The 14,150-nt window shown below is 41.6% G+C and overlaps 1 protein-coding gene across 1 annotated transcript in view; it reads right to left on the bottom strand.

The window, feature by feature from the left end:
• Positions 1 to 7,401: 7,401 nt before the first annotated feature.
• The window catches only part of SPCS3 (signal peptidase complex subunit 3 homolog (S. cerevisiae)), an 8,343-nt gene continuing 1,594 nt past the window's right edge, over positions 7,402 to 14,150 (bottom strand). Inside the window, exons 2-6 of the mRNA XM_012724795.1 lie at positions 13,936 to 14,017; positions 13,103 to 13,176; positions 11,251 to 11,327; positions 8,422 to 8,537; positions 7,402 to 7,555 (exon numbers count right to left, since the gene is read on the bottom strand). Of these exons, the coding sequence (XP_012580249.1) occupies positions 7,423 to 7,555; positions 8,422 to 8,537; positions 11,251 to 11,327; positions 13,103 to 13,176; positions 13,936 to 14,017 (482 nt within the window). The 3' untranslated portion in view covers positions 7,402 to 7,422. The remainder of the gene's footprint in view (positions 7,556 to 8,421; positions 8,538 to 11,250; positions 11,328 to 13,102; positions 13,177 to 13,935; positions 14,018 to 14,150) is intronic.

Below are 14,150 nucleotides of genomic sequence, written 5' to 3'. Positions count from 1 at the left end.
ATTTAAGACCAGGTGAGCCGATGAGTGCTTCATCGTTCCTGTCGGTGGTCTCTGCACCCGAGCGCCTGTCCTCGCTCGTTCGGCCACCAGAGGGCACCCGAGCGCCAGACATCAGCCAGCAGTATGCATTTGAATGACCGCGAGATGGCTCTCAGCTTTCACAAGAACTGGCCTGGCAGCAGGTCAGAAATCCCTTCCCGGGAGATGAAATCGAATGTAGTGCCCGCACAAAGCCTGGGGCCCTGGCGAGGGTGCCTTGTGAAATGGCTTGGCACTAAAACACTTTATTGTGAAAAAAAAAAAAAAAAAGACAAAACAATGAAGAACACAGGGAAACTGTATTGGTGAGTTACTTCCTAGTGCAGTGATCTTATTGTTACTTTGAATTTAAAATATTCCACCTGTAGCAAATGCTTTCCTATGTTTTAGTAAATGAAACAGGAATGGACTGGATATATAAATTAGCACAGCCTACTAATGTATCAATTGCTCCAATTATACTTGCAAAAGCTGTTGAGCCTGAGTCTGTCTTTACGGTGGGATTTCTGGCCAGGGACACTTGCATCATTTAGCTCACCAGAGGGCCACCAAGGTTTAAAGGGAAGTAGGAGGACACACAGCAACAGCCACCAGATGTTGCGGGGGGAGCACTGACTTCTGAGCGGGTTAGACCTGACCACGGCTGTTTCCCACGCCTGCACCATCCACCCCACTTCCCGAGTGCTACAAAACTTGTTGCTACTCTATGGCCTGGGCCAGGAGTTCTCCTCCATCTGCTGTTCTGGCTCACTCTTACCGCCTTCCTGCATCCGCTTTATTTCATAGACATTTATTCAGGATCACGATCAAAATGTCCTATTTAGCCATTAATAGGATGGGTGCAAAAAAAAAAAGAAAAGAAAAAGAAAATATGCATATTGAAACCCTTTGCTGGGATATTTTCCACAAGGAACAGAAACTAAAACAACCTGTAATACAACTCAGTACAATCAAGTCGAGAACAACGCACGTAGTGTATTGTCTAAAACACGTCTCCTGTGAGCAGCAAGACTCGGCACAGCTCAGTTAGCACAAACTGCAACAATCTCCAGCTTCCTCGTCATTGCTGCGGTCTCTCCACTCCTTCTGTTTCCAGGCAGTTAATTAAAACGTGGGGCTCTCACAGCTACTGGAAGTACCACAGCCACCTGCCTCATGGTTGGGCAGAGCTTTGACATTCATCACCAGAGGCCAGAGCTTCGGAAAGAACATACCATTCGCTAACTTCTCCTTATCTGTAACTATGAAAGTACATCAACACCCTGTCCTTGTCCATGGGTGGTTAAGAAATAGACAGGAAGTTCATTGCGACTGAGGCTCATCTGGAGGCTGATGCTCAAATCAAAAAACCTTAGGAGGGCTCCCCCTGGTGGCGCAACAGGTTAAAGTGCGGCGCTATGGAGCGCTCATCAACTGCCATACCACGAGTTTGATACCCACCAGGGGGTGACCTACCTGGCGCAGCAGACCTCTCCTGACCAGCCTGCTGCTCCCCTCAGCAGTGTATTTCAGCGGATCCGCCTGTTCTGCTCCCCACTCTGTCTCTGGTGAATATGCAAACTGCCCCTGCATGCCTAGCCTGTACCCATTCTTGTATGCACGAACAAAAGACTCTTTAAAAAAAAAAAAAAACAGTATGAGTTAAATTTAGAGACCTGAGGGGGCTACGCTGCAAAGCCGGGGTGCACAGCCACCACAGATTTCCCCCAGAGCAAGGTCTGAGCACTATGACTGGACTGACTGGGGTACTAGGGGTATAATCCCCGGAACTTAAAGCAAAAAATACCGAGAAAACATAGGCAACCTATGGCTGCACTCAACCTCAGAGATGTACTTGGAGACTCGTCTCCAAAAGCAAAGGAATCAAAAGCACAACAAGGAGTGTCAGAGGAAAGGATGCCCTGAAGGAACTCCACAGATGCTGGTATTGTGGACCCCACCCCACCCCGGACACAGGAACTACAGATCCCAGCATCACCAAAGAAAAGGTGCAGGGACCTGAGGGCGGAGTTAAGCAGCCATGTTTGACATAAAACCAGACGTGTGGGCTTTAGGGGTCTCCTTGCCTTGTGGCTCTTGGCTTCTCATCGGCTCTCAGTGTGCTATGGGGCTCCAGGTCAGCAGAACTTTCTCTGAATTATTCATCTCCCTTTCTCTTGTAAATAAATCCATTATTATTCTCTTTGTGTGAGCCTGCAGTTGAAGCTTCTAAGTCTCTTTAACTGCATGGGGGAGGACCCCCCAGTCAGGCAATCCAGTACACAATGGGGTGCCCTGTAAGAGTCGGACTACATTAACCTAACATTAACCTAACAGTGTGCCTGTGCACACTGTAAGAAGCCATCACAAAAAGGCAACCTGTGAACCGGAAGATACTGGCACACCCCAAGCCCAACGAGGGGTTCATTTCCAAAATAGGTAAAGAACTCCTACAACTCAGGATTAAAAAAAAAAAAAAATCGAACATGGCAAAAGACCTAAACAGACACTTCTTTGAGACAAAAGGTCCCTAGCGCATGGATTAGGCTGGTCACAGCTTGCCGTGCAGGACCATGAATCACGGTGGCAGCACAGGCTGGATGTGGCAAGGTGGCATGAACATCTACTTTGGTTCCTTGTGCCATGCAAGAGCAAGAAAAACTTCCCTTGAGTTACTGAAATGTTGATGTTACTACAGCAATTACACAGATTTAACTGAACTCCTACGTCTAGCTGAATGCAAGCAGTCCCCACCAAGAGAATGACAATTGCCAGCTCTTCACAGAATGTGAACCCAGCCCCCAGTTAAGTGTCCACAGTCCCTGGGCCTGAAGTGTGACAAGAGTTAGCGAGAAATCTTAAAACCAGCGGCAGGGGCTGCAGCTACAAGGTCCCAGACTTCAACTCGAACAGTGCAGGGCTTGGGAGTCTCACAGCACCCCCATTTCCTCCGTCTTCGAGTGACTTTGCTCTGAACCCCTCGGAGAGTATCAAGACGAGCCTCCTCTCCCGCACCCAGGACTGGGTTCTCTCCCCACCCCCTCCTGTACGCTCTGCTCAGGTGGGTTAGTCACTGTAAGTCCTTACCCAGGAGGGGTGAACAGGCAGCAGCCTTTAGAAGACAGCGGTCTCAGGGACCCACCACTCGTCCACCCCTGTGCCTCAGTTCCCAGATGCCTATTTCAAGGGCCAAGTGGGCTACGTGGATATGGCATGTGGCCCTGAAGGAGATCCCCCTGCTACTCTCAAATGGGAAGAAACAGCCCAGGCACGGAGAGACCTCCAGCTGCGTCTCTCCAGCTGCGCGAAAGCACCTACTGGCGGGGTGAATGTTCTCTTTGCCCCCCAGCTCACTACTCAGGGTGTGCTCTACTGAGCTCAGGTGGCTGCATTTAACAGGGACAGCAGAGTACAGGAGAACAAGAGGAAATATCTAGGGATAGTCTAGCCAAAATGTTCCCCGGGGCTGGAGAAAACACAATGTACACTCTAAGCCACCTCTCGTCAAAACATACAAACTCAACCGCTTTGTGTTCTTGGAGGGGTCCTGTTGGTTACTGGTGCATGTTCTAAAAAACTCCTCTCTTCTGATAATGAAAAGCAGATTTTCACTCCTCAGTGCAGGGTAGGGGCCAGGGTGTGATGGAAGCAGTCAGACTGCTGATGGGCCTGAGGGGCGGGCAGGGCTCAGAAAGCACTTTCAGCGAGGGCCGGTGTGTGGGTCCCACTCGCGAGCTCAATGTGCATCTTGAGATTTTTGTAATGGCAGGTTTCAATTGTGGTTTTCTTACATTATTTTAAAGTACAGCAATAGCAGAATCCTCTCAGCCGGCCACGACTGTCCCTTGGTTCTCACATTAAGTGCCTAAGGCTGAAGAATGGCGCTCAGCTACCAGAGCGTGAGCACGGCCTCAAATGGGCAGTCTGACTCGGCTGGGGAGCCGGGTCTGCTGGCACCACGAACTGGAGATAAACATGGCAGAGCACATGAAGGAGGTGGCTGCTGAGGCCCTGTGGCGTGGTCGCATCAGAAACACGATTACTTCATTCATCAACGTTTATTGGGCGCCTGTTCTGTGCAAGGCACTATGCTAGGCGCTGGGGGAGATACAAAGGTCAATCCGACGAGACTGCCCTCGAAGAGCTTACAGTCTAGTTTAGGAGCACAAAGTCTGTGGAGGAGATATTTAAGGGGTAACTAACCTCGCCCCACCCACCCCACAAAAAGAAAATGAAGAGAGGCAGGGAAAAAGAAAAAATTAAGTCTACACTTGGTTTTATCCATTTTCCTTTAGTTTAGCAGCTTTACATTAAAAGCATGAATCTGAAAGTCTTTTTAAAATGCATCCTTTTACTTGTAAACAAAATTCATTTTCATTAGAAAAATGCTATTTACTGACATTAAGAAAATCCTAAAATCTATCTTCTGTGTTTTCATGAATTTTTTTAAGAATCTATACTTGTGAAGTAAACAGTTTCCCAAACTGCATCAAAAGCGTGCAACTTTTTAGAACTCTTCTGTAAGCCACAGGCCGTTGCGTACAATACACACAGGCTTTGTCAGGAGCAAGGAGAGCTTCTGAGCTGCACGGACGTTCACCACCAAAGTTCACAGCTTATGGATGTTCCCACATAAACTCATTTCGTGTCAATTCAAATTACTTTAAAATAACATCTCCATTAACTTACATAGCCCAAAACTCCAAAGCTGTACTCAGAAGAGTGAAAAACAGAAGTCCATTGTGAACTTAGAAGTCCATCTCTTAGCTGGCCAAGGAAGTAAATTAATTCCGGGAATTCAAAATAACCACCTTTCTTATTATATACTGCAAAGAATTGCTGCAATTTTTGTTATTTCTTTTAAGGAAATACCAACTAAATGTAAATGAGGGAACAGAAAACAGACTTGGCTGTTGGTAGTTAAACTGCTAGAAAAATAGGGTATGTGAGCACATTTTAAAGTTAACTCCTTTCTACAAACATTACTTTGTAAGTACCTTACAATTAATTCCCTTTCCCCCAAAGTCACCTCTGGCCTTAGGTATTTCTGATCACACTCAGGCTTCCAGAAGTGTGCCTCTAGGAGACCTCTTCAAAACACTGACATCAACATGTATGAGATGGTCACCACACTGAATTCATTATTTCTTTTAATGTAGAATAGTGGTAAATAAAGCTGTGCACACCCAAAAAGGAGTTCCTGAGATGGAGCTTCTTACTCCCTTATTGGGTCATTCTTGTCTAGAGCAGTTTCCCAGGAGGAAATTCACTCTCATCCTTTGTGCCAGGGGGGGTCTACTGCTCATCCATGTCAGCCTCCACCAGAGAGGTGGGCTCGTCAAGCTTTAACTCAGTGCATTCTCACATTCATTCCCACCAGCCCAGCGGGCCCACTTACACGGAGTCAAGTGAACGGGGCTAAGTACGCCGGCACTCTGCTGCTTGTGCGTCCAGCGTCGTTGCACAAGTCTTCCCGTACGAAAACGGGCCAACTTCTAAGCCTTAACATGTAGACATTTGCAGTTTCCATGGCAGTCGGGGCATAAACTGTATGAAGCTAAATTTTCTGGGTATAAAATCTAACGGAAATAAAGTCAGATCCATGTGATTTATGCCCTGGGCTTTTGATTATCTTCCTGTCTGCACATTACTACGGGGCTTTCTGTTCAACTACTATACAATACATGTTACAGGCTTGTACAGTGTAAGAGAATCACGACTTTACAGTCCAACTATGTCACTTTCCAGATAAAAAACGGAGACACTGAGAAACGTAACAGAAAAGCTGGGAGGCTAACCCAGTCTGGTATGCATGATACTGTGAGCTTCCACCTTTCTGTTCACTCAGTCAGACACACGCTTTCGTGGGACAGGTACAACCACATACTGTAACTGTTAAAACAGATGTGCTTAAATGGTGAAGCATTTCACATGAGGTAAATATAACAAATGTTAGCTAATAACTTACACTACACTTACAAAATATTAGCCCTTTTTGGTTACTGCTCAAAGTGTAACTACAGTGTTTGGTCTTGTTTCTAAGGGTTGCTGATTTGTCTCTGCTCTTTGAGGATGCTTACCTGCCCACTGCAGAAAAAAATGTTATCTATTAATCTATTATATTGAATCATACCTTACTATGTATTCAATCACCAATTTTTATAAACATCTGGATTCTTAGACTTTCAAATACAAGGAAAATCTGTTCATGAAGAGAATGAAATGAGGTATTACCTCTACATATAAGTTGTTGGCAGCTTGAAAATTAGTCCCTTCCATACAAGTAGGAAACCTCTTCTAGTGGCAGACAGTTTCCAGGGTCACAAAAATATGGTGAAACTTTAAATAAGTTTTGACTTGTCTATAATCTGAGGTATAAGAGAAAGGAAGAGAATCAGATCCGAGGTGCAAGTCTCCACCACACCCCTTGTGAGCTGTCTAACCCTGAAGCAACTCAACTAACGTACAGGTTTCATTGTCTTCACTTTCAAAGAGCTAACATTTGCACTACTTACCTCATTAGATTACTGAGGGTAACATACAAGAAGTATGGGAGCGTGCTTACAAATGGAAAAGCACACCAACAACCAGCACTGTCCCAATAATTACTAAAACGTGGACCTACAGAAAAATCTTCACCATCTGCCACTCAGTGCAGCGGGACGTGCACACCAGGACAATCCGAAATCAGAGGGCTCCATGCAACACTGTTAACGTCAGCGGCAGCAGTGTACAAAAATTACACGAAGAAATAACACAAAGGAATATTTTTTAGAGTAAGCACTGAAAGACACACATTTGGTTGGCTTAAGCGACTTGAAACTGAGTTAGAATGATGTACAGCATATAAAGAGGTATTTAGTCTTTAAGTGGAGAAAGCTGCTAGTCACCTGAAAGAAAAACAAGCATTATGGAAATTCCTAAGACAAATGGACTAAAATTCCTTCGCTTTTGGCTACTTTGTAAACCAGTCTTCTCACAAAGAGCCTCATTTAATTTTTCCAGTAATCAGACATACCCTAAGAGAGAATGTGGACTTCTAAATCGATCAATGTGTACTTGCATGAAAGCAAGAGAGTTCTTAGGCACCGAAAGTTGTACCAACCCTTCCTCTCACTTTGTATTCCATGAAGAATGATGGAAACACAGGAAACGTCATGTGGAAGTTTCTTACCAATCCTTATTATGATTCTTTTAAGATAACACTCCATTCTGGTGGCCTTTGTTGTGTTTATAAAATTAAGCTTAAGTAGCATGTTTTAACCTTCCCTTTGACACTAGTTCATCTACACGCCCCATCCACAAAATAATTAACAACCAAAAACAAATGAAGATACCAGGGAAGAGATCAATGAAATATGATTCATTAAGTATAAAAATATGTTGTTTCAAATTCAGAATAATTTAATAACTCTTCGTTATTTCATATGTATCTGGAAATGGGACCGATACATGTCCTGATCCTGTCACAAGAGGTAGAATTCCAGCATTTGGTACGACGTTCCAAGACAGAGTTAGCGTGACATTCCTGTTTCCCCTATATATATAAAACAAAACAAAATAAACGGGAGTCACCAAAAACATACACAATTTGATAAAATATTTTAATTCAAGCACTCAGATATCAAATACTTTAAGTGGAACCACAAGTTACTCCGTTAAAGCTACCCCTAAGCTCTTGCGTATCCTCTGTGCAACTGTGACGTACCTAAAGTCACAGCAGCTACTGGTGCTATCAGCCAAAAGGAGCATGTGCGTAAAAACACAGAGAATTTCGTGAAAAGAAGTCTGGTTTGAGACCTAAGACACTGATTTGAGACCTATTTCTATTGTCCTCTAGATGGACAAACCTGAACAAATCAAAGTTTCTCCTGGTCAATAGGTTTGGGTAAAATAGCTTTCCCCCGAAAACCTTTCCAGTATTTACCCACAAGGATCTAAAAACAGCTCCAAAGATCAACTGTTCTAGAACCTACACTTTGTATAAAGGAAATGAGGGTCAGAGAAGTTAAGAGAACAAAAACTAGAAACCCTAGCCACCTCCAGACCACCAGTTTCCTCCTGAAAGCACCCAAGGCGAGTTCCTCAACACCCTAAAGGGGCCCGCTGCCTGTCACAGACCTACTCCCCAGGGCAGGGCCCTGCTCCCTAACACTCAGAGCCAAGCTACAGGTTTAAATTTCACACCTTACATTTTATATATTACAAGAGCCCTAAGCACTTATCTTAGAGCCCAATGCGTACGGCAGGATTTCCACCCAATCTGGGTTCAGATCAGTTTAAATACTTTGTCTCTCAATTTTCCACTTTTAGCCCCTAATATTTTTCTTCAGAATAAAAAGTACATCTTTCTCTCCCATTCAGATTTCATTAAACATGAAAAATGAGAAAACAGCAACTCACTTGAGACCATTTCCATCGTCAAAGAAAAAGTATTTTGTTTTCATGTCTTTCAGCAGCAGCTTCGGGTTATCACCCCTCAGAACGATCTTGTCCCAAAGGACAACTTGGTTCAGAGCCTAAATTAAAGTGAAAATTTCATTAGCTAATTCCCCAGAATATCATCCTTGTTACTTCAAATTAAATGTAGTATGGGGTAAGCAAATAGCTTATATTAATGAATTCATTTTGAAGGAATTGCTACAATCTTAAAACATAATAAATAGAAACTAGTGGAAACTTATCTGAAGAGGGCTAATGTTTCTATAGGAAATCACTCCTGCTAAAGCAACTGTATTATTTGGGCCCTTAATATAAGATTTTAGACCTATAAAGCTATATAATTGTGAGGTCTTGAAAGAAACACAGGAATTAGAATTCTCAAGTGGGGAGCTTTGTTTCAAATCATTTTTCCTGTAAAATATCTGAGATCCTCCAGGAAAGAAAAGTAACCCCATTTCCATTATGCTCTGAATACAGGTCACTGCTGCCAGATTACCTCATGAGAACGCATGTGTCAACCAAGGCTTTTAAGTGATCCAGGAACTAATAAAGAAATGAATCCTTTGTAATATAGTTCCCTTTGAATTGGAAAAAAAAATAAGCACATCATTATTTTATTATGGCAAGATTCTGTTTTGATGGCTCATAACTCAGTTTCCTTTGGAGGACTGAGGGCCATGGAAAGCAGAGAAAGCACATTTGTGAGCACTACTAAATCCCACGATATGTATCCCCATGAAGCTATCAGCTGTTCGCTTGTGAGACCAATTGCTCAGCTGCTTTAAAAAAAAGCAGGCCCAGTGTTTCTGAGAGTTCAAATCTTCGCCCTAAACTACCGACAACATTAAACAGAAGCACTAAAACTGAAAATCAACACAGAACCAAAGAAATTCCAAAACATGACGCTCCCTTATCTATATTTTTTCATTCACCAGAGCAGTAATCTGTCAACTCCGACCTGTGGCAGCTGCCTGTCACGCAGGGGTAAGCCATAATTATGAATGCAACTTAGGTTTGTAAACTCATTACCACCCAGGTTGTGACAGGCTCACTTACTTTGTTGAGACCTATAGAAATAGGTATATTTCCAGTTGTCATTCTGATTTTTAAAATAACTTTTTCTGTTTATTTTTAACATTGCTGACTGTCAAGGACAGGAATCAAAACTTAGTCAACTCAATGTTCCGCAAGCCTAACAGAATACCGGACATAAAAGATAGGCCCAATATATATGTACAATGAATTTAAGTGCTAAAAATTCCAGTTAACAGGTAAAGTTTGATTAATTTCTAGTCCCTTGAAAATGTACACTTAACTACAGAAGTAAAATTCTCTCTTAACAAATGCTCAACAGGATACACTGATAACAAACTGAAGTTAGCTCAGGTAAAAACAACATAAGCGTATTTATCTCCATATAGTTCACCTTCCTATTTTAATTAATCTCTTTTCTAGCAATATTCTGAACAGATGTACCTTAACCCTTAAGACGAGCTACCTCAATAGTCTAAAATTGGAATAATAAATTTCAATCACAAACTAATAGTTTTAACTCTGTTGTAATAGGTTTCAACTTACTGACTAATAGCTTATAATTCTTGTAACCTTCTGATAAACTATGATTTATGATTAAAATAATTATTTAAGAACTCAAATTGGTAAATCCCATACAACTCCGAAACAAATACCACTTCTCAGGAGAGACTACTTAATTATTGGTATATGGCTCAATGAGACTATCAAAATAGCTCACATGTATTTAAAAAATATAAATACGTCAATGAATTTTTAAATCTCAGATAATTAAAAATTAATTGTATCTTTACACTTTTGACTACATATCTGGGTAAGAAGAACTGTAAGCATGGGTCACAAATTTTGCTGATTCAAATACCTTGCCGTCTATCTCTCTGGTGGCAGCTGTGGAGAGAGAAAACTTTAGCGTAAAACTACTGTAACTGAACAGCAGTACTATCTCCCACACTTTCGGACACTCCTAGTTCAGCAATGGCTGTGTCTGTGGAAATGGTTTACGATTACAAATTATCTGAGCATAGATCACAAACTATGCATCTTAGTTATAAATTATCAATGTCTACATAATATACATGTAATATATTACTAGTTGAATGTCACTGACAGTGAACACAAATTTGCATGTCAAACTTTTCTGAACTACTGCTTAATTTTTTCAATCAACTATTTATTAGATCCTTCTAAGCACTTTTTGGTTTTTACTCCTTTAAATGGCCGAGCAGCTCAAAAGAGGAAAGGTGGAGCAAGTCTGCCATTTTCCTGTTACTTATGTATGCGTGGGCCATTATCTTTAACCTGTGACTTCTTGGCATTTTATAGTCATTCTTTCCATTTTGTGAGGATGGTTTATTTATTTTAAAACTAGCAGCCCAACATGCTGAAAAAGAACCAGATATGCCTGAATGTGGGCAGTGACCAAATTAATTAAACAGTTCAGGCACTGCTAAATAAAAAGTTGACAACTCTTCTGAAATTGAGAAATGAAGAAACAGTAGCTCTCAACTGTCAGCCTTACAGACCTGTGGGTTACCGCCACTCTGGAGACCACAAAGCTAGAGAGCTACAACAACAAACACGGAAAAGAAAAAGAGGGTGGCTACCAAAAAGATTCCTAGTAGCATCTCTGTCCCAAAGGCTTATGATTCTTTTAAACAGCTCAGGTCAGCTATGTTGAGTCCCTAAAGGTCAGACACTTTTATAAAGATTGAGGCTTAAATATGTTAAAAATGTTTTTCTCTGTGTATATATACTTACATTGTTTTTTGTGGAATATTCTGCTGATAAATAAAGAAACAACTGCTTAACATTCCAATCAAATATATTTTCTAGATGTGAACAAATTAAGGAATATATAAATCATAAACGTTTAACTTTTAAACAGCTCTCATTTTTTATATTTGATTTTCCAGAGCAACACTGCTACTAAAATAGGGCCCAGAAACAAACTGATCCGCTGATTTACTACACGTAATGATCTATACGATACAAATAAAGCTAGCATATTTCCCAGTCAAAAAAAAATCAGTTTGTGATTATCAGCATCCTCCCCTGCCCCTCTAAGTATTATTAGCTGATACTTTCATTAACAATAATAAAGAAATACAACATTTAGTTTTCTGCAACATCAATTCACTAAGTTTAGAAGAATTTAACATTTCAAGCACATATGATTTCACTGGAATCCTGAAGTTTAACCAATTATCACAAATTAAATTTGATGATATGGAAATGTGAACTAAGTGCCAATGATTAAACCAAGATAATAAATTTGCACATGCTGCTTTTGGACAAAAGCCACTACAAATCAAAACATCTCAATCCATGAATTGCTTCGGTACAAATATGGGGCTAAACCCCAATTTCGCTGAACTTTCCATAATGAGGGAAAAAGAAAATCACCGGTATTAACGATAAGGTTGTAATGCCTGGATTTATTACAAGCACATTACTAAAAACTTTTATTATGTCCTTACATTCTGACAGAAATGTGTTCGTTACATTCTGCCTTTAGATGTGGTCACTAAGCATCATTACTTTAGAAAGAGACACTCTAGAGAGCTTTTCATAAAAGTATAATTTCACATTTTAGTAGCACCAGTAAGAAAATCTGAGTAAGCACCAGTAATGATGTTGAGAATATATATAATGGTTGCAACAGCAAGAAATTCCACTATTGTTCTCCAGATAGAGTTGCTACCTCATACTGGATCCAAACTCCCTCAACTAAAGGAGGTTTTAAAAATCCAATGAACACTTAAAAGCAGACACAGAGTCTAGCATAACATCCTTATGATGGTTCACTCTGAAAAGTACAGAGAACAAGTTCCTAGCCGACTTCAACATCCAATCATTTGCTTTGATAATTAATTCCAGGGTGGTAGAGAAGCACTAGAAGGTAAATGCCACAGGTTCCTAATGGGCCCTCAGACAGGTGCTTGGGACCTTAAAAAGGCGGCTGTAATCAGGTTAGAAGTGGCAGGGACATTGCTGTACAAAGAGTAATCTAAGCACCTAAAAGACTAAACTGGGAAAAATGATTAAATGTGTTAGAAGGCAGAAAAGAAAAACATTTAAAGTGACATTAAAAAACTCTGAAACTGTTTTCTATTTTTTAAAAGTTCAAAAGAAACCACAATGCATAAAGCTATCAATGTTTACCCAACAACTACTTGGGATAATAACCTGCCGAAACAACAAAAGTCACTCCCTTTTTACACGCTTCCCTGTTACTACAACATATGCAACACTCTGGGGTCTGCGCGTGAAATGTCTTTGGGTCGTCTGACCAAGCTTCCTTTTTCAATCCAAATGATCAACTTTTGTTTTTTCTTTCCAAAATACAAGTTGAAGCTCTCTTGTAGGTTTTGATCTATTTCATGCTTTTGAGAAAAATGAAAGCATACTCACAAAATACTGAGAATCTATCAAAACATTTTCTCAAGGTGTCACTGAGACGATTCTGTTTTACTGATGAAAAAGAGGTAAAGAATTTTCAAGACTTGGTTGATTCAGTGGGTAATCACACTTGTGACTCCAATCACTGAAAACACATGTATGTCACTGCAAAACTATAGGCAAAGCAATGAAACATTTTCTTAAAGGATATCAGCTGTTATATCAAATGTAATGAAGCCCAGATCACTTCTTTCTCTAGGTCCAGTGAAGTCTTCTACATTTTTTCTAGAAGTAAAGATAAAAAGTTTACCATCCTTCAAACATAAAGCATATAAAATCCATCCTTCAAACAAAACAGCATATAAAATTTAAAATAATGTGAGACAGTTATTTAGTTGTGTGCACAAACAGAACCATCTATAGAGAAACAACACAGACCCATCTATAGAGAAACAAGTTAAAGTCTGAAAAATCTGTAGATGTGAAACAGGATAAACATGGTAACACAGCATAAAATACGCGTTACAATACCGAATAAAAGGGAGAGGATGGTAAAAACTGCCTGGGGAAACTGTACATACTCAGTGTCAAGCAATGAGGAGAATGGGTAGAAGAAAGTTCCATATGACTACGGGGTGGGGTGCAAAACTGAGAAAATGATAGCCGCTGTGTAACGATGATTACTAGGTATCAGGGTCAGCTCCACCAATTACTTGCCCCAATGACTTAAAAACAATTCCCACCACCAGACCAGGGCTGGGGTCTTTCTTCCACTTCAAACACAATGAAAGCGATCGAAAGCTCAGGAAGGCGAGGCACTGGCTGAAAATGAACAGCTGACAGCAGCTATCCCGGTGTCTGCCAAGCACCTGCTGCTAAGCCCCCCAGAGCTGACAGCGGCGGCGCTGACTGCACCCTGCTTCTACGGGAATCGACAACACAGTGCCAGACATCCCTACCGCAGACAAGCAAAACACGCGGGGGTCGCTGTCAGAGAAGGGCTTGGCCGTAACAAAGAAACGAAAGAAACTAAGACGGAAGAACCTGAGAAAACTTGCCGGCGGATGCAATCGGGAAGGTACTAGAAGCCTGGGGGGTGGGGGGCAGGGAGGGGGCGACACCAAGGCTACGTGTCACAGAAGAGTGCTAGAGAGGAAAAGGAATAACGGGGGGGAGGGGCAGTGGCGAGAGGCCGCTGTCATCCCGCAGGTCTGTTTCCCCGGGTGTGCACAGACTGATGCAAGCAGCGGGTTCTCACA

This window comes from Condylura cristata, unplaced genomic scaffold (assembly GCF_000260355.1).
Source record: "Condylura cristata isolate star-nosed mole 26May11 unplaced genomic scaffold, ConCri1.0 scaffold00014, whole genome shotgun sequence".
NCBI lineage: Eukaryota > Metazoa > Chordata > Mammalia > Eulipotyphla > Talpidae > Condylura > Condylura cristata.
The sequence above is the reverse complement of the archived record's forward strand: the minus strand, read 5'-3'. Positions and strand labels throughout refer to the sequence as shown.